This window comes from Thalia democratica, chromosome 2, assembly GCF_965202585.1.
Source record: "Thalia democratica chromosome 2, ktThaDemo2.hap1.1, whole genome shotgun sequence".
In the NCBI taxonomy this organism is placed as follows: domain Eukaryota; kingdom Metazoa; phylum Chordata; class Thaliacea; order Salpida; family Salpidae; genus Thalia; species Thalia democratica.
In genome coordinates, this window is record NC_139166.1 from 51,283,205 (window position 1) to 51,305,017 (window position 21,813).

At 25.5% G+C, this 21,813-nt stretch overlaps 1 protein-coding gene across 1 annotated transcript; it reads right to left on the reverse strand.

Moving 5' to 3' along the window:
* Positions 1 to 10,077: 10,077 nt before the first annotated feature.
* On the reverse strand, positions 10,078 to 12,818 carry LOC145828673 (lysosomal protective protein-like). The gene is made up of 5 exons (XM_082936428.1): positions 12,670 to 12,818; positions 12,247 to 12,373; positions 11,705 to 11,845; positions 11,436 to 11,600; positions 10,078 to 10,203 (listed from the first exon to the last, which is right to left on the reverse strand). Exons 1-5 carry the CDS (start codon positions 12,816 to 12,818, stop codon positions 10,078 to 10,080), a joined length of 708 nt encoding a protein of 235 aa, XP_082792554.1.
* Between the last annotated feature and the right edge of the window lie 8,995 nt (positions 12,819 to 21,813).

Sequence of the window (21,813 nt, forward strand, 5' to 3'; positions counted from 1 at the left end):
ACTTGAACTTTTAAAAACCAAGAAAAATAATGTTTAAAAACCCAGTAGCCACCCTGTTTAACAGATGGTTCAGTTTTATTAAGCGTTTTTAACAAGAGTTTATTATTTTTTTATTTATTCGCCGTTTTAATATTTTGAAATTTTTTTAAAAATAACTGGTTTAAAATAAACTTCAGAAGCGATTAGCGAAACCAAACGAAAGAGGCGAGCAACTTCCGTCACACCTGCTCGTAGAAAGCAATAATAAACTTGGTGACAACCCGCTGCTCGTACTTTCAAACGACGACTGTCATCTTTCAACTGAAGCAAACTTCAATTCGCAACTTGGAACTGAGAGCGACCCGGAACCTGAGTTCGAATACGTCGAGTCTTCTGGGTCCAGCTCTTTTTGAAGTTGTTTTCAATCATATCATAACTTTAGTTGTTCTAGCAATGTTTGGATTTTTGTTTGATTCGATCGTACACATAAATGCGTGAAACTATTGTTTTAAATTTTCAATAGTTTAGTAAAAATTATTAAAAATGTAAAGTAAATTTTCAAATCAAATTATTTTACTTTGTATACTGTTGTCAGTTAGATTTTAAAATGACTTTTACTTTTTTTATCAAAATAATCACATTTTATTACAAATTTATTTCGCGTTAATGAAGCTTTTATGTTTGATAAAATAAATAGTTTTTTAATTCAAGTTAAATATATATATTTAATCGAAATATTTTGGAATTAAAGTACATCAACTAAATTTAAGAATCAATAGAATGAATTGCAGTCTTGTTTTTGTTGCTAATTAATTCTAATGAAACATATAGATAAGTTTTTTTAATGTTTCTTTTTGGAGCATTATTTGTTGTTGCATATAATAGGTTACCCATTGCTTTATAAAATAAAGAAATCATTGAGTTGTTTTTTTAGTTATTACATGAGAAAAACCAAGTTTTTAAGACAAGTTCAATAAAATAAGCACCATTCTGTTTTGCAGTTAAATAAATTAGAGACAGAATTATTAGAAAATAATATATGTAGGCTAACAACTTTTTCTTATTTTGACGATAATAGTTGTCTTTTTTTTATTTTGCCATCAAAACTTTTCATAAGCCTAATAGATCAATGGTTAAGATATATATATTTACTACTTGATTTAAAATTATCTATTTTCTGAAATGCGAGCATGCAGAGAAGAACAACAGCTTCAAACTGATACAAAATTTTGAAAGAAAACCACAAACCATTATTTGAGGAATTTTCTAATGCATGAAGTTAAAATTTTTTAATTTTTGCACCACCAAAAAACTGATTAGTATAAATAAGAAAAACAGTTTTTAGCAAAATAAAATATTTAATTTACAAATTATAATTCGCAATACCAAAAAAATTATCAATACATGGGCATGAAAAATAGTCTTCAACAAAACGTTATCCCTCGTTGTATCTGCTGCGGTACGAGCAGGAAACCTCGTGGCACCAGGCTCTACACTCTCGACACCTCCCTTGTCTGAATGCTGCGAAATGAATGCAAGTTCTTTGTAAAAAAATTGTTGATGAATTCAAAGTATTTTATTACGACTTCTATGTCGCCGTTTAAAAGAGGGTTCAACAGCAAAAAAAAAAGATTTCAAACGTTTGAAAAAAAATTCTTAGTTGGAAGTTAGAATTTATTTAATGTGATCATTACCTAAGCGTATGAAACACTGTGTTAAGCAATAAACTCTTTTTTGTTTCATACGCTTAGGTAATGATCACATTAAATAAACTCTAACTTCCAGCTAAGATTTTTTTTTTCTAACGTTTGAAATGTTTTTTTAATAGTTGTCTCATTTTTAATGTTTGTTTGCTCCTTTCCAGTAGAGCTCTCTGCCTTGTAGAATATTAACTTGTTTTAAAAATTTTTACTTGAAATGTTTTTTTTTATTTTTTTTTTCAAACAAAAAAGTCAACTAACTTGTTTCCCACAAGTCACAGCTCCAAACACCACAACAATAGTCGTACATTATCGGCTTCATGTGCCTCGTCTGACAGTCATTTCCAGTGGGGTAAGGTGCTGTGTTTGTTGTAAGCATAAAAGTACTTAGCATAAATACAGCGGTTTGGTCTTGGAGAATAAAACATTATCATTACTACTCGTGGTGTACGACTCGATAACCGAAAGGTTGCTTCGTACGCCAGGTCCTTAGACCAAACTTTTTCAGCGCTTATTTTTCAATCTTAAATATACAGTATAATACTTCACGCGGAATAAGAAAACTTTTAAGGATAACTAGTGAATTTTAAAGAGGTTGTGTAAATCAAATTTCCATAGTATTGTTATCGGTAAAAAGTTCTTAGGTTTAATTGAAATTAAACTTTTTTCACTTTTGCATTACTCGCTTTATTTTGATTTAAAGTTATACGAACATTATGAGTTGTATGTGTTTATCTGTTATACAAAAAAGTATTATATTTTAACAGAACTTAAAAAAACCCTTAATATGTTTATTTAGTTTTCACACGACGATAGTACTATCACTAATTAAAAACAAAGTTGTTTTTTTTAATTTCGTAAAGTTTTCACACAAATAAAACAATTTTGTTTAGCAGCAACTTACACTTGGGCATTTTCGCGAGCCCATAGTGCACTTTTAGTTTGAGGAAGTCGTCATAGTTGCGCTTGAGCTGCCACTTGCACAATCTCAGCATTTTCTGGAAGTTCACGTGCTCGTCTGGCATTTCTATCTGTAAAAATACTACAATTTCTATGACTTACTTAATAGTTATATGTTTAGTGTTTATAAATGATTACTGATTTTAAAAAGCTGAAAACTTAGAAAAATAAGTTTTTTTCTGCTATTTTTCAAATATGTTTTTAAACAGATTAGTGCAGGGCTCGTGCGAAAATCTTTCAAATTTAGTTTGATAATTCTTAATATAGAATGACGTTTTTTCAAAGTGGACAATATTGCCTTTTAGGGGTAATTTTGAATATCAGGGGGTAATAATTAGTAAGTCCGAGAAAAAGTAAATTGGTTGTAAACTAGTAATTGAGCTATATCTAGAATGTGGTGCAATTTTTTTAATTTTTTCCATGGGGGGTTTATGAAAATGATTTTGGAAAACCCTGCTCTAACCTTTGTTGGTCGTCGCCCAGTTGATTTTATAACCAGATGAAACGACATAACCTATTAGATAAATTGTATTTGCCTAGCTTATTAATAATAAAGCTTCGTAATACATTTTTTATCCTTCACTTGTAATTTATTTAATAAATATGTTCTCCAAAAATATCATAGAAGCTTGAGTTCAATACTGATTCATTCACTTTATGATGGTTCACTCTCACTGATAAATATACTGACCTCTTTGCAAACAAACATTTAACCTTTTAAAACTTAAGTTTTTTTATAAACAAATTCACATACTAGTATAACCTACTCAGGTGAAAATTAATTTAAAATTCATTTTAGATAATCAGAAAATTTAAGTATTTGTTCTGACATTTTGCCTTCAGAAGCCAAATGCTTGTTAAAAAAAACGCAACTTAAAACTCTACTTAGAAAATGCTGAAATTTGAACTGAAAGCTTGTCACTTTTTCCAAAACAAAGACTGATTTAAAAAATACCTGTAGTTTTCTGCTACTATTTATTTCTATATTATAACACCAACCATATCTCTACAGCATTGTTTCATTGGATCCAGTTGTTCTTTGGAGCACCACGCAGCGGTCAGGTTCGAACGCATGGTGATCTCCACCGGACAGTTTCGTACCGGTTCGCAGTACTTCACCCACCGCCACAAAGCGAATCTTGTGCGTATACGGTCTGCGAAGTTTCGTAAGAACAATAGTAAAATCATTAAAAAGTGCACAAAATAAAAATACTTCAATATAGATACAAGTGATAAGTGTTAAAACTTAGTTTTATCAAAGCTTAGTTTTAATGAATACAAATTTTAAAACTGTCTTAGAGAAAAGTAGAAAGTATTTGAAACTCCTCAGTGTATAAATTACTCAATATTATTACTTTTTAATGGCACATCTCCATGAGCTTGTTTGCATAGAAGAAGCAGCATCATAGATTGGACTATGAACCAAGCAACCTTTGTCATATTTAATAAGTACACTGTACGGTTAAAATTAAATACTGTTTGGAAAATACTTATATAGCATTTGTAAGAGCTATTTATATTAAAATTTTTACTCAACTAATATATAGCTAAGAATACCTAAACTGTTAAAATACTTTAAAATATTTTGAATTTTAGTGAAATTAGAAACTTTTTTATAATTAATACAAACTTTAAACAAATGATAGATCATATAAATTTAAGTACACACTTGTTTAATCATTGTAGATTTTAAATAACACTTAAAACATTATATTTATTTATTTTTTCTTAGCTACCTACTACTACCATTAATAATTTTATACTTCTTCTATATTTTAATAACTACTTATTTAAGTTTCATATTAAAATAAAAATTGATTCTAAACAGATAAAGGCCATAGCAAGTCTGCTTTCGAAATATTCATTACATGTATAGACTTATATTTTACATTAAAAAAAAAAAGTTTCTGTCTGTAGCTTACTAGAAATAATAAAAAACTGTTGAACATTTATCTTGAGTTAGAAAGCGATTAAAACTTGAAATGACTTAAAATATAAGTTTAAAAAGTTTTAAGATATTAACTTCATCTGCAAAACACTTATAAGTATTAACATTTTTCAAGTAACAGCTGTTATAAATACAGTCAACTGCATCCTAATACGGTGTTGTTTTACTATTTCACAATTTGTTTTTATTTGTGTGAGAAACCTTAAGTAAAATCATCTGATGTGCAAATTAGCAGTTGTTGTGCTTATTATGTATTATTGCATACTAAACATTTTGTTGATGTCTAATTCTTCGTTTGCAGTAAAATTTAACGTTGCTTACAAACTTCACAAAATACTTGCTTATTTTCATATAAAATAAAGTAGTTTTGAAGGACATTATTTAAACCTCATAACAGTTGGATTTATTTTAGAAAACCTATACTTTTTTATAATAAATTCGTATGAAAACTATAAAAAAAAGTCTTTAACTACATACAAAACTGAAAGTATGTATATGTAAAACATTTTCGTGATTATTCGATAAAATTTATGTCATTTAAGTCCATAAACAAATTTAATTAGAACTTAGTTCTTATTTTTACCTAAAGCACTAAAACTTTGATCTTTTTAATCAAACATTTAAAGATTAATCAAACAACAAAAAAATCTCAAGAGATGCCCTTGAAACTAAAAAAAAAAAGTTAATTCATTTGATTAACAAAAAGTACTCAAACATGACATTTTAAGTTAACAAAAAAATTTTTATTAAGTATTTACGGTTAATAACTACATATTTCGTACAGTATTAATTATAACTGAACATTTTACCTCCTTTTAAGTATTTGAATAAAAGTTTGATAACTTATAAAACACTTTGATAACTAAAAAGCAGGTCACACAATTTAATAAACTTAACATATCTTAAACAATTCTCATCAGCAAAACACAGAACAAATAGGAGACAAGATTTCAAACTTATACAGAAACAAAGAAATCATAAAGTTATCAAAAGAGTAATAAAAGACAAAGACAATTAGCAACATTCAAAACCAATTAGTTTTTTTTTACAAAAACATTAACCTATAGTAAAACTAAACACTTATACAATAACACGACTTACAAAATATAATTTATTTCAAAAATAAAGAAACAGTTTTATTAAAACCTTTTTGCTTACATAAAACAGGCTTGGTAAAGGAGAAATAGCTTCCAGTTTAATTAAATTGAAAGTATTATTACATTTTTTAACTTATTTAAAATTGATTCAATTTACAGTCATATATTTTATGTAGTTTTTTGCTAATTGCTGTTGTATTTTATTGCTATTTTAATCATTTTATGATTTCTTTGTTTTAATTTAAGTTTAGAAATATTATATCATGTTAGATTTGTGTTCTACTGATGAGAAAAGATCAAAACATAACTAATTTACTAAGTTGTATATTTTGTTTTTCTTATTGTGTTGTTAATAGTCAGTAACGTTTCAAAACAGAAGTTTATGCGGAATTTGACATTAAAAAAACAGTTAACAATTACAAAGAATATTGCATAAGCTTTGCAGTTCAGTCTATAAAAATAAACAAAACTGCTCTGTTTAGTTCTATAAAATGAGGCGAAGTATAGTTTTATTTTATATTAAGCAAGTTAACTTTATTCATATGCTTTTGTTAATATACCACCTTTGTAATTATTGTTTAATGAACGACAAAAAAATACTCAAAATATTTGGTCCAAGGACCTGGTGCACGAAGAACCTTTCGGTTATCAAGTCGCACACCACGGATACATTTTAGCGTCTTGTAAAATTAAAATTTATTCTGTTTGTAACTGAAACACTTTTAAAAATGATATAAATAGAAAACGTATAACCATACATTTCTATTAAATTTGTTTTCTTAAATTCAAACATTTTCTAATCATGTTCATCGGTAAAACATCTGAGCAACTAATAACAAAAATAAAGTACATACAGTCGTATCAAAACATTGTTAGCTTACAACGCTAAATTTATAAATTTATAAGGTTATATATTTTCATATAATTAACAAGCTTAAGTTTAATATTAGTAAAACTAGAAGTATGCTTTTTCATCCAGTGGAAATAATCTTTAAAAAAAAACATAATTTTAGTGATCAAAATAGATAGTTCAAGAATAAAAAGTTTAAATAGTTATAAGTTTTTGGCTGTAATAACTTATAATATGTCAACTAGTCACAACTTGTCGAAAGTTTAACAACTAAACTATTAAACACAATTGATGTTTTAGTTAATTTTTAGATGAAAATTAAAGATATTTAATATTTAATTTACTTTTCATGAGCACAGGCATAATTTTTGTGTTGGGGTAATGTAGTTAAAGCGCTAGAGTTTATACATTAAATGTTTTTTATAATAAAACTTTTAAATTTATTCATTATAAAAAGTATGGTGGAAGTGCTAGAAGCCTAAAAAAAAACAAAAACTATAAATGTTAAAAAGTTATTGAAGCATGAGCTAAAATTTTTGTTTATAATATTAAAATTATTTTTAAATTTAACTTTTATTTGTAAATTATTGATAAAGTGTTAAATAATCAACAACAGCTAGCTAAATAATCCACTTCTTACAAAAATTTAATAACAAAATAACACAAATGTCTCTAGTTTTATCAAGGTAGTATGCTGTTGTCTGAAATACCGAGTGTTGTTTTACTAAAAACCCAATCGAAGAAATTAACTATAATTAAGTATGATTAAGTTGTAATTTTTAATGTTTTTGGAGAATTGTTGCGGCCATTATTGATTACATAGTTTTGGAATAAATGACATTGTTCCGGTCTCGATTGTAGCAAAGTTTTGCTATGTGTTAAATTGTGAATAAAGTTTTTAGTTTTATAAAATGTTAGAAATGAAGTGTTTTTCTAAAATGAAAGTTTAAGTTTGTGTTTCTGTCTAAGTTTAAATTTTTAACCGGTCTCTGTTTAAAGTTTAAATGCTGTTTTTTAGTGTATAAAGTTATGACTGAGTTAAGTGTGCTGTTATTTTTATCGTACGTTTTTCTCTCCTTTGAAATAATTTTTTTAATGTTTAAAAAATACTTTAAAGCTCAAAGTAGTTTATGTAAATAATTGTTATGTAGGTTCATGACCGAAAGCTCTAACTATACACAAAATATTTTGATAGTATTTATTTATGAGCGTCGGTTTCTTTTTTGTTTAAAAATGTTTAAATATATTACCTCTGCCTTTTCTTTATGACTTTTTTAGTATTATAAAAGTTGTAAGTTATTAAATTTCGCCAAGTAATAAAAGTCTATAAAACAACGTTCTATTTCAGTGGCTAGTTTCAAACAAAATAAACGTTTATATATAGAAAATGCTCTATAATTTTGTACAAAGCTAAATTATCCGTTTCTTAATAAATATATTTAAAAAATTTAGACTTTTATTGAAATGATCAGTACTACTGTTAATTTTTAGTAAGGTTTTAAACCAAAGTATATTTTTCTAACTCTCAAAAAACTACTTATACCCCTGATTATATATTTAATTTATAAACACAGTCAAACGTGAAGTACTAAAAAGTCTGTATTAGTGTTTCAAATTAAAATTTATTAGCTAGTTGCAGCAAAATAAAAAACATGTAAAATCATATGTATTTAAAATAAAACTTTATACAATCACTTATTGATAAACTATAATGTTCTAATTTTGTTTACAAGTTTAGATAATTAAAAATGATTTAAGTCGTTTTCAATGTTAAAGGTAAAAAAAATTAAAACACGAGTAATAACTGTTGCTTACATGCTAATTTAAAAAGTTTCAAAAATTATTTATAACCAAAGTTTTTATCCTAAACGTTACTTTCGTTTTAAAAAATTTTTTACTAAGCTTTTTAAAACTGATACACAAATCTTGGCTTTAGTTGCAAAACTTCTTTTACGAACATTTTTATCAGTCAGGTGTCAAAACTTTAAGAATTGTGTTTTAGTAACTTTCCCCATTAATCCATTCATTCACAACTTTGAAAACTGCTTCTGGTCTGTCTGTATTAGTGGAGTGTCCTGCTCCCTAATTAATATTTATTAACTGTTTTAATGAAAATGTTTAAACTATATTTAAAATATAATTAGCACCGTTTTGTTTTAGTTTAAATCAGCTTTCAACAAAAAAAAAGACACACTTTAAACTAATTGCTAAGTATTATTTTTTTAGAGAGTATTATAATGTTTTATTATTAAAGTTTATTATTATAAATAATAACAAGTTTTTACTTTCTTCAATATTTTAATCAAAATAACGTTTTAGGTTGTAAACTAATTTTTTAAAGAACTTTTTATTTTAAATCACTAGTAATTTATGAGGAAAAAAAGCATTCCTTACATGAATCATAACCCATTTTAGTTTATTTGCTTCATAAGTTTCATAAAAGCCTCCTAATGTTTCTTTATTTGCTTTAGAATACATAAAATCTCTTCTTTCAAAAGTTTTCTGTTTGAGTTGTGTGTTCAGTATTAAACATGTTGCTTAATAACATACACACATATATATATATATACAATATGTACATACTAAACTAGTAAAAAGTAATGTTTATTCAAATTTCTAAACTATAAACATATAAGATATAATTTGCCTTATTTTAAGCATTTTTTATTATAACACAATTCTTTTTTAGTTTTAGTAACAACAAAACATATTTACAGCAACAAAAAAATAAAGTCAAACTTACCGTAAAATTCAAAATATTGAGAGTTTTTTCCGCACCGATTGGATTTATTATAAGGTCTAAATTACCATACATTAAAAGTACAGTTCTGTTCTGTTAAAAAATAAGTTTAAAAATAAATAACTATTAATTAAAGTTAAAACTTTTATAACAAACATGTTTTTGGATTATCTTGCGTAGTTGTTTCGTCATGTCAAAATACTGATACTTAAAAGTTTCTTGAATCTTCCAACTTTAAATATATTTTTGTAAGAATGTGAAAAATATTTACTGTAAGTTTTTCGGTAAACACCATTGTCAACATTACTTAATTTCTTAATGGTAAGCTTTACAATTTTCACTAATTTATTATTTAGACAATTTTATTTGAAATTAAAAACAAAGTTTTAAAATTTTAGAAGAAGACTTGAACTATTTTTAAGACTATTTAGAAGTAGATGTTTAAATAATCAATCTGTTTGTATGATTTCGATAGTTCTGCATCGAAAAAATTATTCAAACTTTTTTAACTTTCACAAAATAAGTTCAAGTTTAACTTTATAAAAGTTGAAAAAAGTTTGAAATGTTAATAACTCTATTATGCATGTCTAGTTTATATAATTTAGTCAGTATTAGTTTATTAAATAAAAAAATAAATTTTAATTCTTTATGTTCTAACTTTAAATTTTTAACGTAACGCTTTTTTAAATTACAACATATCTAGCTGCTGTCCAAGTAACTAAAACACCAGGTTGTTCTGTTTTAATAAGTTATTAAAATTTTGTCATTTCGGCAAAATTTTGAATGCTTAACAAAAAACTTCTTTACTTGCACGAATTCCAAACTGTGTTCTTGTCAACGTGTAAAGCTTTTTGAACACTTTTTTTATTAAGATATTTATAAAGTTGATCTCGTTTTGTGTTAATGCATTCTTTATCAGCGTAGGAGTTCTATAAAATTTTGTTCACTTGATTTTAATTATAGCAAATAAGATTTGAATTATAACAGCTATAGAAGTTTTGTGAGACAAATTTAGGTGTAGTTGTTTTATTACCGAAAATTATAAACGTTATTTTATAAAATACTATTCATTTTAGTCGAAGCTTATATGTTTTTTTTATCGTGTAAATAGTATTATAACTTACAAATTTTTATAATAGTTAGTTACCTTGTTTATTTTTTTCCAACATTTTTTTCCCATATTATTAGCAAGATAACTGGTGTGAATTTTTTCTTTAAATTCTTCCTTCTGTTTTAGAACATATAGTCAATAGAAATGAAGCAAATAAATAAAAAAATATTATTAATTTTAGTCCGAGCTACTTTTAAGTATCAAAAAAAAACTTGTAATCGTAAACTGTAATAAAAATGTTTAATTCGTTTGCACTGCTAATTTATTTTTCTAAATTTAATTGAAACCATAAAATAAAATCAATAAATTTTCAGTTAAAAAACACTGTTTTAAAAATTCTAAATAGTTTTACTACCGTCTTTCTTAAAATAAGATGTTTGTGTTAATTGATTTCAAAATAAAATACTTTGTCATTTTATTTTTTAAATTACTAAACATGAAAACATTTAGATTTAAAAAAAACTGCTTAAAGGTTGTATTTTAAGTATAAGTTTGTTAGTTTTTATAAGCTTTGACAATGTAGTTGAAAAAATGAGTCTAAAAAATAAGCTTTAACTCATATAGTTGATACTCAAGTTGCAAGCAGTTAATAACTAAATACCACCTCAATAAAACACTCAAAATAGAATTTTGATTGTTCGGTAAAATCTTTTATTTGATCATAATACTTAGTACTGCAGTAATGATTATCTTGAAAAAATTTTAAGGTTCCTCTGTCGATAATACCCATTACATGTGCATATTCTACTTGTGTTTCAAAATTAATATCGTGATTCAGTAGAGGACTTATAAGTATGACACTCTGCAAAATAAGGTTAAATCAAGGTTTATTGAATTATTTATTTAAAAATTACAGTAACTTTTATTATACTTTTATATTTAAAGCTACATTTATACTTCTCAGCATTTTTATTAACACAATATAATATAATAAAATAAGAGTCAACAAAATAAAAGAAAACAATTTTAAACAGTTTATATTTTTCTTGCAGTCAAAAAAAAACGAATAAATTATCTAACCGTTTTTAAAACTTTTCAAAATTTACTAACTTTTAAGTTTTCTGCCAGTGGGTGACTATTTTCAAGCAAATTGGCAGCTAAAGTGGGAATGTATATGCCAGCGTACGAAATACCGCTGAGGTACAAGTCGAAGCTCTTGTATTTAGGATGAAGGTTCATGAAATCTTCAAGAGCTTCTCTCACATCCTTCATTGCCTGTTTAAATGTTTTCTTATTAAAAAAAAACAAATTTAGAAGTTTAAAAACACAAGTAGTTATCAAAAGTACTTTACTTTAGTTTTCGATTGGTAAAAACTAACGCTGTGATCAGTGTGCGTTGACAAATGATCTCTTGATCTGTTCAGATACGAGAATCCAACACCGAACGGCATTTCAACGTAGAGTGTGTGACCCAACCTGTTCCACGAATACTTGTTTGTTTCTATTCCTTTTTCCCCCATCTACAAAAAACAAATTAGTTTAGCTTTGTTATCAATAAAGCATAAAACTTTTTTTATCTACATTTTTCTACTTTACAAGATTTGTTAAAAGTATTTAAATTTGCAAGTGTTAAAAATAAATCATGTTTTTAAAGAGTATAAAAACTATTTTTACCTTTACGTACTAATTAAAATACTAAAACGCTTTCTGCTCTATATTGCTAAAAATGCTTTCTGTTCTTCGTTGTATTTAAAATGAAATAAAAATATTTTAATTTAATTTAAAACACTAGTACCAAACAACCCTTTTGTATATAAAATGATTACAATATCAAGCTGTTAGGCCATCAAAGCTACTTAACAAATTAATATGTCATCATTTAACACTAGTAAAAACTTATTTACACAAAACAAATTCTAACAATAAGTGGGTGGTTCCCGCCCTGCATGCTAGCTAAGGAACTGCAACCTGGTCCTCCGCCAAGGTAAACAATCAGGTTGTTATCTACCCTGCTTGAACTAGTCCCTGTGGTGTTTGCCGTGTTCAACCTGTTTTTGTAAAGCATTAATTCACTTTTAGATGTTTGTCATTTAAAAACCATGCTGAAATTATGAAACATGTGTCAATACATAATATTAGAGAAAAGCAAGTTTAAATGCATACTTACTCTGTAGAGTAAAGCAAATTCTTGGTTTAAAAAAAAAAACAATAAGCTTTATAATGAAATTATTTTAAACTAGTTAATAGAATAGTCTTCAAAGGTATGTATTAAAAATAATTTGTTCAATAAAAAAATAATAACCAATAGAATAATTTCTTTTTTGTTTCTCTGGCATGCAAATACCCAGAGTACATTTTGAAATCTTTGAAAGTTTTAACGCCCGGGAGACGTTTTATTAAGTCCGGATGATCTTTGTCTACATCCAACTGACTTTTAGAAACTTCTAATGTAGCGTAAAATAATATTGTAAAAACAAGGTTTCTCCTTTTCATTTTTTTTAGACAGTCTGAATGAATTTAAAACAATGTTTGTCCTTTATTTTGACTCGTGAGTATTTATTAACTACTGTTTAAAGCTAATTAAACTTAAACTCATTTTAGTAATTAAAATATATTTCTTAGCTGCTTACTTAATTCAAAATATTAGACTAAACTTTTGCTCACACTTAAAAATTTATACTTTTAAACTTTTAAACAACTTTTTCAATTAAAGTATAAATACTTTTTAATTATCTAGTACAATTGAGATTAAAAGTTTTTTATAAAGAATAGTATGTTTTTAAAATAGAAAGGATTTGTTACACAAACTAAAATTTGAGTTTAGGTACTTTCTTTTACTCATTAAACTAAAATGATATATAAATATCTGTTTATAAATAAATAAACGTTCATAATTAGTTTTGTAGATGTTTCTCTATACAAAAACACTATATTTGATAAATACAATGCTTTATAGCTTAAGCGCATTAGTTCTTATAGTCATACGTTTAGTTAAGTTTAGCTAATACAATTGTTTCTTAAGAAGAATAAAATGAAGTGATTAAATGACAGTGATTATTGTTAATTTTTCACAAATTATCTGGCTTAACTATACAATGATTTTTTTGAATATACTGAGCTTTTACTGAAGTCAGGTGATAATAAAATCTTGTTATAACTAATTGAATTTTTCAATTTAAATCAACAAAATCATAACAGAATGTAAAAATAAACAAATTCAAAACGCAGTATAAATTTAATGTTCATAATAGTTTTTTAGCATTGTGTTGAAATATTTTTGTGAATTACTTTTTTTCATATTTATAATAAACTTTATCCTTTGGTTAACAAAAATAATAATTTTTAGTCTGCAAGTATGAGTCGTAATTTGACTAAACGTAAAAAATAATTCAAATACTAATACTAACTTTACTCCTGATTATCATTCTATAATTTAGTAGATATATATACTTTTAATCATTTTATAGTTACGCTAAATTAAAATACTTTATTATATTAATAGTTATATAATTAAAATTTTTCTTTTTTTTGCAAACTAAGTTTTCCTCGAAGACCCTTTCACTGAAAAAAAAATCTATAAAAAAAATATAATCATATAATTTAAAATATATAAATTTTAAAATCATATAATTTAAGTATAAAACAAAGTTGTTAGACACTAATTAATCACAAAAATCTTATAGTAATGCAAATTATTGGCTTCAACCTGAAATTTAAACAAAAAACTGATATCTGTCTAATTGCTTATAATCTAAACACAAATTACTAATTGTGTTATCATTTACAATAAAAATAATATAGTATATATTTTACAAGTGTTAGAGAAACAAAAACAAAATAAATTATAACGTCGTTGCTTAAGCTTGTATTACTAAAACAAAGTTAAGGAAACAATTATTTTTTATTCAGTTTGTTTTCTGTGGAAATAAACATATTTTTCGGAAAACTGAGCGAAACTTGCTTTGAAAAATAAACTTTTGAGAAAAAAGATTATCTCCTTCATTGAAGTTGACAACTTTATCTTTTCATTAGAAAATAGAACCACGTTTCTTTTTGAAATATTAAAAAAGTTCCACCACAGCGATCGTTTTTATGCATTCCCCTGTTGTGACCCGGTTGCATAACACACATTTACCGCAAATGTTAGTTTTTCCGATATTTGTGTTACGCGCTGGAATTTTGTAGTTTATGATTATTGTCAAAAGGTTTTGGTCTTTAACTGGTCACTTCCAGCTTTAGTAGGAAAAAGTTTAATATTCTATTTTCTAAATGTTTTTTTAGTTAGTTTTAATCAAAACATTTAATTCAAGATAAAAAATACCTATCTAATTAACTTATCTTATAAACTTATGAAATATAAACTCCGATTACATGACAACTCAAACTCGGACAACTCAATTCCGACAATTCAATTTCTTAAAAAAATGTTTGAAAGACTATATTACAATAAGTAATATAAATTTGATAAAAGAAAAAAAAACACATACGTAGGTCCTATAAATATCTACAAGCCATTTTTTAGATATTGTAATATTAGTTAAAACAACTATGTTTTTTACTTTATTTAAGCCATACCTCATTAAAATTTTCAAAAAGAAAAAAAAAGGCTTTTAGATATTAATAGGACCAACCTATAAATTTTTATTTTTGAAAAATATACATTGCTCTTTTAGTTGTGGCCCTTCAATTTTTTTTTTAAGAACTTGATTTTTTGCAATTTGAATTGTCCGAATTTGAATAGTCTTGCACCCATATATTCCAAACACTAATGTATTACTCTATATTGTGAAAATGTTAAAGTTTTTTAGATAATGAAATAGTTTAAACTCTTTAGAAACAAATCTTTTTTCAGCTTGTTCTAATTAATGTTTTATAAACAAATTAGCTTTTTGTGTTATATTCAAACTCATTTCAAAAGTTAGAACTTAATTAAATTTTTACATTCACTAAACCGAATTTAGTTTGAATATTTTTGTTTTAATATAGCTTTATTGACTATGTTATTTATTGTTGCTATATACATATATTATAAAACTTGTTTTTAAATCAATATATGTTTATTGACAGGACAGTACATTAAACTGTACTCGTGGCGTGGTGTGCGATTTGTTAACCGAAATGTTTTCTCACAGCAGGTCCTTTGACCAAGCTTTTTGACCTGTTTTTATCGTTCAATAAACAATATTAATACTGAAAAAAGAGTAAAAATTTTCTGGAATTTTTATAGCTAGATTATTTTTGAGACTGCGGTCATTATTGATTACATAATTTTGGAATAGATGACATCGTTCCTGTCTTGTTTTTAGCAAAATTTTGCTATTTGTTAAATTGTAAATAAAGTGTTTAGTTTTATAAAGTGTTAGAAATAAAGTATTTTTGTTTAAACTTTTGCTTCTGTCTAAGTTTAAATTTATGCCGATCTCTATTTATAGTTTAAATGCTGTTTTTTTTTATAATATAAAGTTATTACTGAGTTAAGTGTGCTGTATATGTTGTTTTAATCGTACATTTTTCTCTCTTTTAAGATAGTTTTTTAATGTTTAAAAAATATAGCTTAAAGTAGTTTATGTAAATAATTGTTATGTAGGTTCATATTAAGCTCTAATTATACACCAAATATTTTGATCGTATTTATTTATTAGTGTCGGTTTCTTTTTTATGAGTTCAAAATATTTAAGTTCATTACCTCTGCCTTTTCTTTATGACTTTTTAGTACTATAAAAGTTGTAAGTTATTAAAGTCTGCCAAGTATTAACAGTTTATACAACAACATTCTAGTTAAGTAGCTTGTTTCAAACAAAATAAACGTATATATCTAATAAATGCTCTATAAACAGTTTTAAGTTTTAATTTAAAATATAACTTTACTTTTGTACAAATTTAATTTATCCGTTTCTTATTAAATATGTAAAAAAAAATATTTTTGTATTCAAATGATCAGTATTACTGTTAGTTTTTAGTAAGGCTTTAAACCAAAGTATATATTTCAACTTTTAAAAAACTTCTTATACCCATGATTATATATTTAGTTTATAAACACAGTCAAACGTGAAGTACTAAAAATTCTGCATTAGTGTTTCAAATTAAAATTTATTAGCTAGTTGCAGCAAAATGTAAACATGTAAAATCATATGTATTTAAAATAAAACTTTACACAATCACTTTTAATTGATAAACTTATAAACTATAATGTTCTAATTTTATTTAAAAATTTAAATAATTGAAAATAAAAAATCTGGTCGTTCATTTCATAACTATTTTATATTTCGTAATAAAATAAATTTTTATTGATTTCTTTTTTTTATAATTACAAATAACAATATTTACGACAAAATTTCTTAAAACACTTTGGTTTAAATAACTGAATTGTAAATTCAATACATAAAACATGTACTATATCAAACATAGTTGCCTTTATAGATATAAACAAATAAATTTGTTTTAAAATCAAGTTTGTTATATGTAAAAGCAAGACTATGTTAAATCTAGCGGTTTACAAATTTTTGGATTATTAAGATAAACTTGATCAGAGTAATCTTACTTGTCAAACTTAAAACTTAGTAATTCAAATATTTATTCAAGACTATCCTACGATTTTTCAAGTAGTAAATTTATCTCTTTAGTTTAATAAGCTATTAAAAAACACTTCTTGAATTTTTTCGATATTTACAGTTTGTCTCACACATTTACTTTCTAAAAGTTTTTGCAAGCTTGTATTTATGCTGAAGTAAAGCATAAACACATCTAAGGTGATGTGTACTTTTACTTGGGTAAAAGTTAATTGCTAAAATTGAAATGAAATTTTGGTAAATAGGGCGAATCTTAAGTATATAAAAACATATATATTACTTTAGACGTAAAAAATAAACAATTGTTGGTCAAAATGTAAAAAAATCATTGCATTTACTACCACTAAACTAACAAAAATTTAAGTTATGGCAACAAGATAACAACTTTGTTAAAAGCTCTCTGTCATTTTTAGTTTAAAATATAGTATTTGCTTAAATTATTTAAAAGTTTAGGTAAAGGATATAAATTAAAAAAATAAATTATTTCTCTCAAAAACTTTATTTTACGTTTATAATACTACTTTTTATAAATTTGCTGTAATTGTCTAACGTTTCTGTGTTTGAATTATTAAATTTTTTAATGTTTTCACTTTGGTTGTTACTTAAAACTTTTAATGAAAGTGTAAAACACGAGTCGTTTTTAATCTACAAAATACTCTTTACAGTTTTTTTTAAGTAAAATTTAATTTTCATAGAAAAACTTTAATTAAATTTAAATATTATCTAAAAATGCTATAAAAATAAACCCTGTAAAGTTGAATTAAGTTTTGAATAACAACTAAATGTACAATAACTATACAGAGAGAAATCACAGAAAGAAAGTTATATTAGTTCAAAGAATTAAACAATAATACATTTTTATCAAACATATAAAACGTACATAAACAATAACTATACAGAGACAGCATTCGAAGCCAGGTAGCGTATTGAAGCAGATCGAAACCCGAAACCTGCAGCGACCTGTTTTGTCGTCCGCGGCGTTGCGGGAACCACGACCGCGACCGATCCGCTTACTTGACCCTTTTCAACGACGGCGTGCCCGTAGAGAGGAACTACAAGATCTCGACGGACCCGAGCAAAGGTTCTATCTGGCAGGCTAGAGTTTGGTGGGTTTGTGAATCAGGGACTTATTGTAACTTAATTTGTAGAAATTATGTTGAATATTTTTTTCAGGAAAGCTTGAATTTATTTGGCGGTAGGTTATTTATTTTTGCCCGTATTTTTTTAGTTTTCTACGTGAAACTTTTTCAACTGACTTTACGAACCAAATAAATTGATGTTTTTAGATCAGTGTTTTTTAACCTTTTAATAATAACCATAAATAACCTTCAACCATAAATTCTGTGCCTAATAGGTAAAAAAAAATAAAAACGTTACTAAGAAAACCTTATACTTTTTGTGTTTTGAAAGTTTTAATATATAGATAATGTGTTAAAACTACTAAGTTTTAAACATTAGTCTGCTATTGTACTTGATTATTAGACCTAATCCTTTGATTGATACAGTTTTTAAAACTGAAACTAACAGATAAAGTTACATATAACCTTATGGTCCTGAGAAATGTCCAGTTCTTTGGATTTTGCCTTATGCAGGTGAAAAACCAACTTAGATTGAAAGAAACATAAAGAAGTTAACGGAAAAAGTTAATCGTGCTGCTAAACTAAGTGTTACTTTTACATGAAGTTCTGTTTTGAGTCCTAAAGGTAAGGACCTCATATCGAACAAACATAAAAGTTGCGTGGTTTACACGCTTTAATGCCGTTGTTCAAACAGTTATATTGGTCAAACCTCTAAGCATCTTGAAACTAGAATTAAAGAGCTCATTCCAAAGTGTGTAAGAGAACATGTTAACAATCAGCCAAAGACAATTAGCATAGCAACTTCAAATGCAATGAATAGATCTTCAATATCAGAACATTTAATTAAAAATTCCATTTGTGATAAAAATTATATTGAAACGAATTTTAAAATATTAAGAAGCTGCAACAATATTTTTGACCTGGTCAAAATTGAAGCAATATGCATTCATTTAAATAAACCAAAATTATGTAAGCAGAAAGACTTTGATTAGTCATTATCCTTGTTTGGTTAATTAGTTCTTAATGTTATATTTAATTATGTCTATTTATAATTTTAATATTTTTTTTTGTTTTGCTCGATCAACTAATTTCTGATGCAGTTATAAGGCTATATAAGTTTAAAACTTTCTTTATTTTGTAACAATTGTATCACACTGATGAAATTTTGTTGAAATATATTTGGGGTTTAGTAAAAACTACTGAGCTATGTTATAATTAACTTTACTAACAAAAAAAAAGCAAATCAAGTGTCATTTAAAAATATTTTTTCGTTATTAAAAAATAATATGCATACTAATAACTTACGAAAAGACCGATGTTTTAAATGATTAAACATTTGTTATTTCCAACTTTTACAGCTGATATCACAAAAACACCCAAAAGAAGCTTAGAAAAATTTAAAGGTGTTTACGATTACGTGCCGTGGAGGGCGGTGAAGAGCCACTGTAAGACTTGCGACATTAAGTGTCCTTCTCAGTATGTCAACTGGGTGTGTCCCAGGGGGGGGCAGCGGTCCGGTATACAACGGCACGTAAGTTGCCATGGCAACCAGCTACAGAACCCGGGTGTAAAAACTACTTACATTTTTATTTAGATAACTTCATAAAAAAGATCAGTTTGCGGTTTTTCACTTGCAAGGATACAGAAAGTCAGTTTTAGGAAATTTGAATTAAATTTTCAAATTAAAGCTACTAAAATTAATTTTTCTGTTCTTGTGATCACATAAAGACAAAATTTATCTAATTTAAAACTAAGCAATTTGTGAAAATATGACTTTAAAGTTTAATTTTCTAAACGTTTAAAGTTGTTTATTTTTAAAATAAAGAGCAGTTAAGATTAAAAACTATTACAAAAATAAAATATTATAAGTATAAGTTACTACAACTTTTTATTAACAAAAAAAAAAATTGTTATTTAAATTGTTTCACGGAGATATTATTTTTATCATAAAATAATGAGCTATTTGATAACATAAACATAATCAGACAAAAACAAAATGGTTTTGAATAGTTTATAATTGAATGAGCCCAGCTAAAAGTTTAATGAAAATTGTGTTCTTTTTTTTTTATGGAAGGGTATAAAATTTTTAAATCAAAGTTAATAAACATTTTTGGGATTTTTCATCTATATTACTGAACCATTCAATTACCTCCTCAGAGTTAAAAGTTATGATTTTGATCTTATTTTGGTAATGTGGGTTTGCAAATATATTTTAGCTTTTTTACCAAGGAATGATTTTGATGGATTAATTGAACAATCAAAACTCATTGAAAAGAATAACTACATTACTTTTTTAACTTTTACTAGCCATGTTGGAAATTCATACTTATGTTAGTTTAAAAAGAACAGTTTATCTTTTACAAAACTGTTTTAAGTACCAAAACTTAGATAAGTAGCTCACCCTGCGAATATGATTTATGTTAAATCTAATAATTTAGTTACTTTGTTTGAAACGGTTTGAACCTTTCACACTTTAATTATTATTTGGATTAAAAATTTAAAGATAAAACATGATATATAAGTATAATTACACAATGTAAAAACTTTTAAGACCTGTAATCAAAAGTCGTAACACTTTTTAAAGTTAAATATTCATATATAAAATTAGAATTTAATTTATTATCACATAAGATAATTGAAAATAGTTTTTAATTCAAATGTAGTATACTTTATATCTAATTTACTTGGCAAACTAATTTTCATAAACTTGACAAATAAATGTTTGAAAAAACAAAATTTGTTCATGTTTACAAACTAGAGACCTCTAATTGTTTTTTCAATAATCAACCCTATCATAAATGTAATGAATTTTTAAAGTTAAAAAGAAACTTGGTAAGTTGAGCAAAAAAATAATTGCGTCTATGGTGCTATTTACAATTTTTAGTTCTTTAAAACCTAAATATTATTAAATAATTATTAATACAACACTTTCAGCTCATTTGTTAAAGAGTAAAAAAAAACAGTATATTTTAATCCTCGCTTTTTTTAAACTAAAACGTTATATATTTTAGAAAATTAAATTCAAAGGAACTTGTAGTACCCGTACAGTTTGGTTTAAACACTTTGATATCAGTTAAATAAAAAGACTTGTTGACTTTGTAGTACTAGTAGTAACTGGGAGTTTACATGTAAATTAAGAGTAAATCTTTAAATTGAAAAACTTAAATGGTAGAGGTTTAATCAATTAAAGACATCTAAGTGTTAGCTACTACACTCTTTTTACCTTATGACTATCTGTAAATTTTCATTTCATAGTTTTTTTTTCTTAATGATTCGGTCCTTTTTCAAACCAATTAAGGAAATAAAAAATGTCAAAGTAAATTCTATTATGTAGTTCCAATTTATGACTTTTTAAAGCTTTTGTAGAAGAGCTAAAAAAATAAGTTTTTTTTTATTCATATGAAGCATTTAAAAATTAAGGATTTAAAATATCTAAATTAATTGCATTAGAGCATGACAGCGTAGAAAAATTATAGTAATAATAAATTATTTTTTTTAGTTTGCAAAATTGAAACCCACATTCGATACATACTCAAAAAAAGGCGTTTTACAAGTATCTGCATATTGTATAAGTAAATGGCTATTTTCAATTGTAACTCTTACTAAAAATTAATTTTAAAATATTCAAAAAAATTCAAGATATTTAGAAAACATTACCAAATGTATTTTATAAGAGATATGTTGAAAATAACTAAATGCTTACACCAAGCCTGTTTAAACCTTGTACTTTTTCTATAAATGGATATTTCTTATAAAGCAAACTATATAGATGTTTTACATCTACTCATAAAATTTAATATAAATACTGAACACTAAAGGTTCGATTTTTTGTTTAGTTTT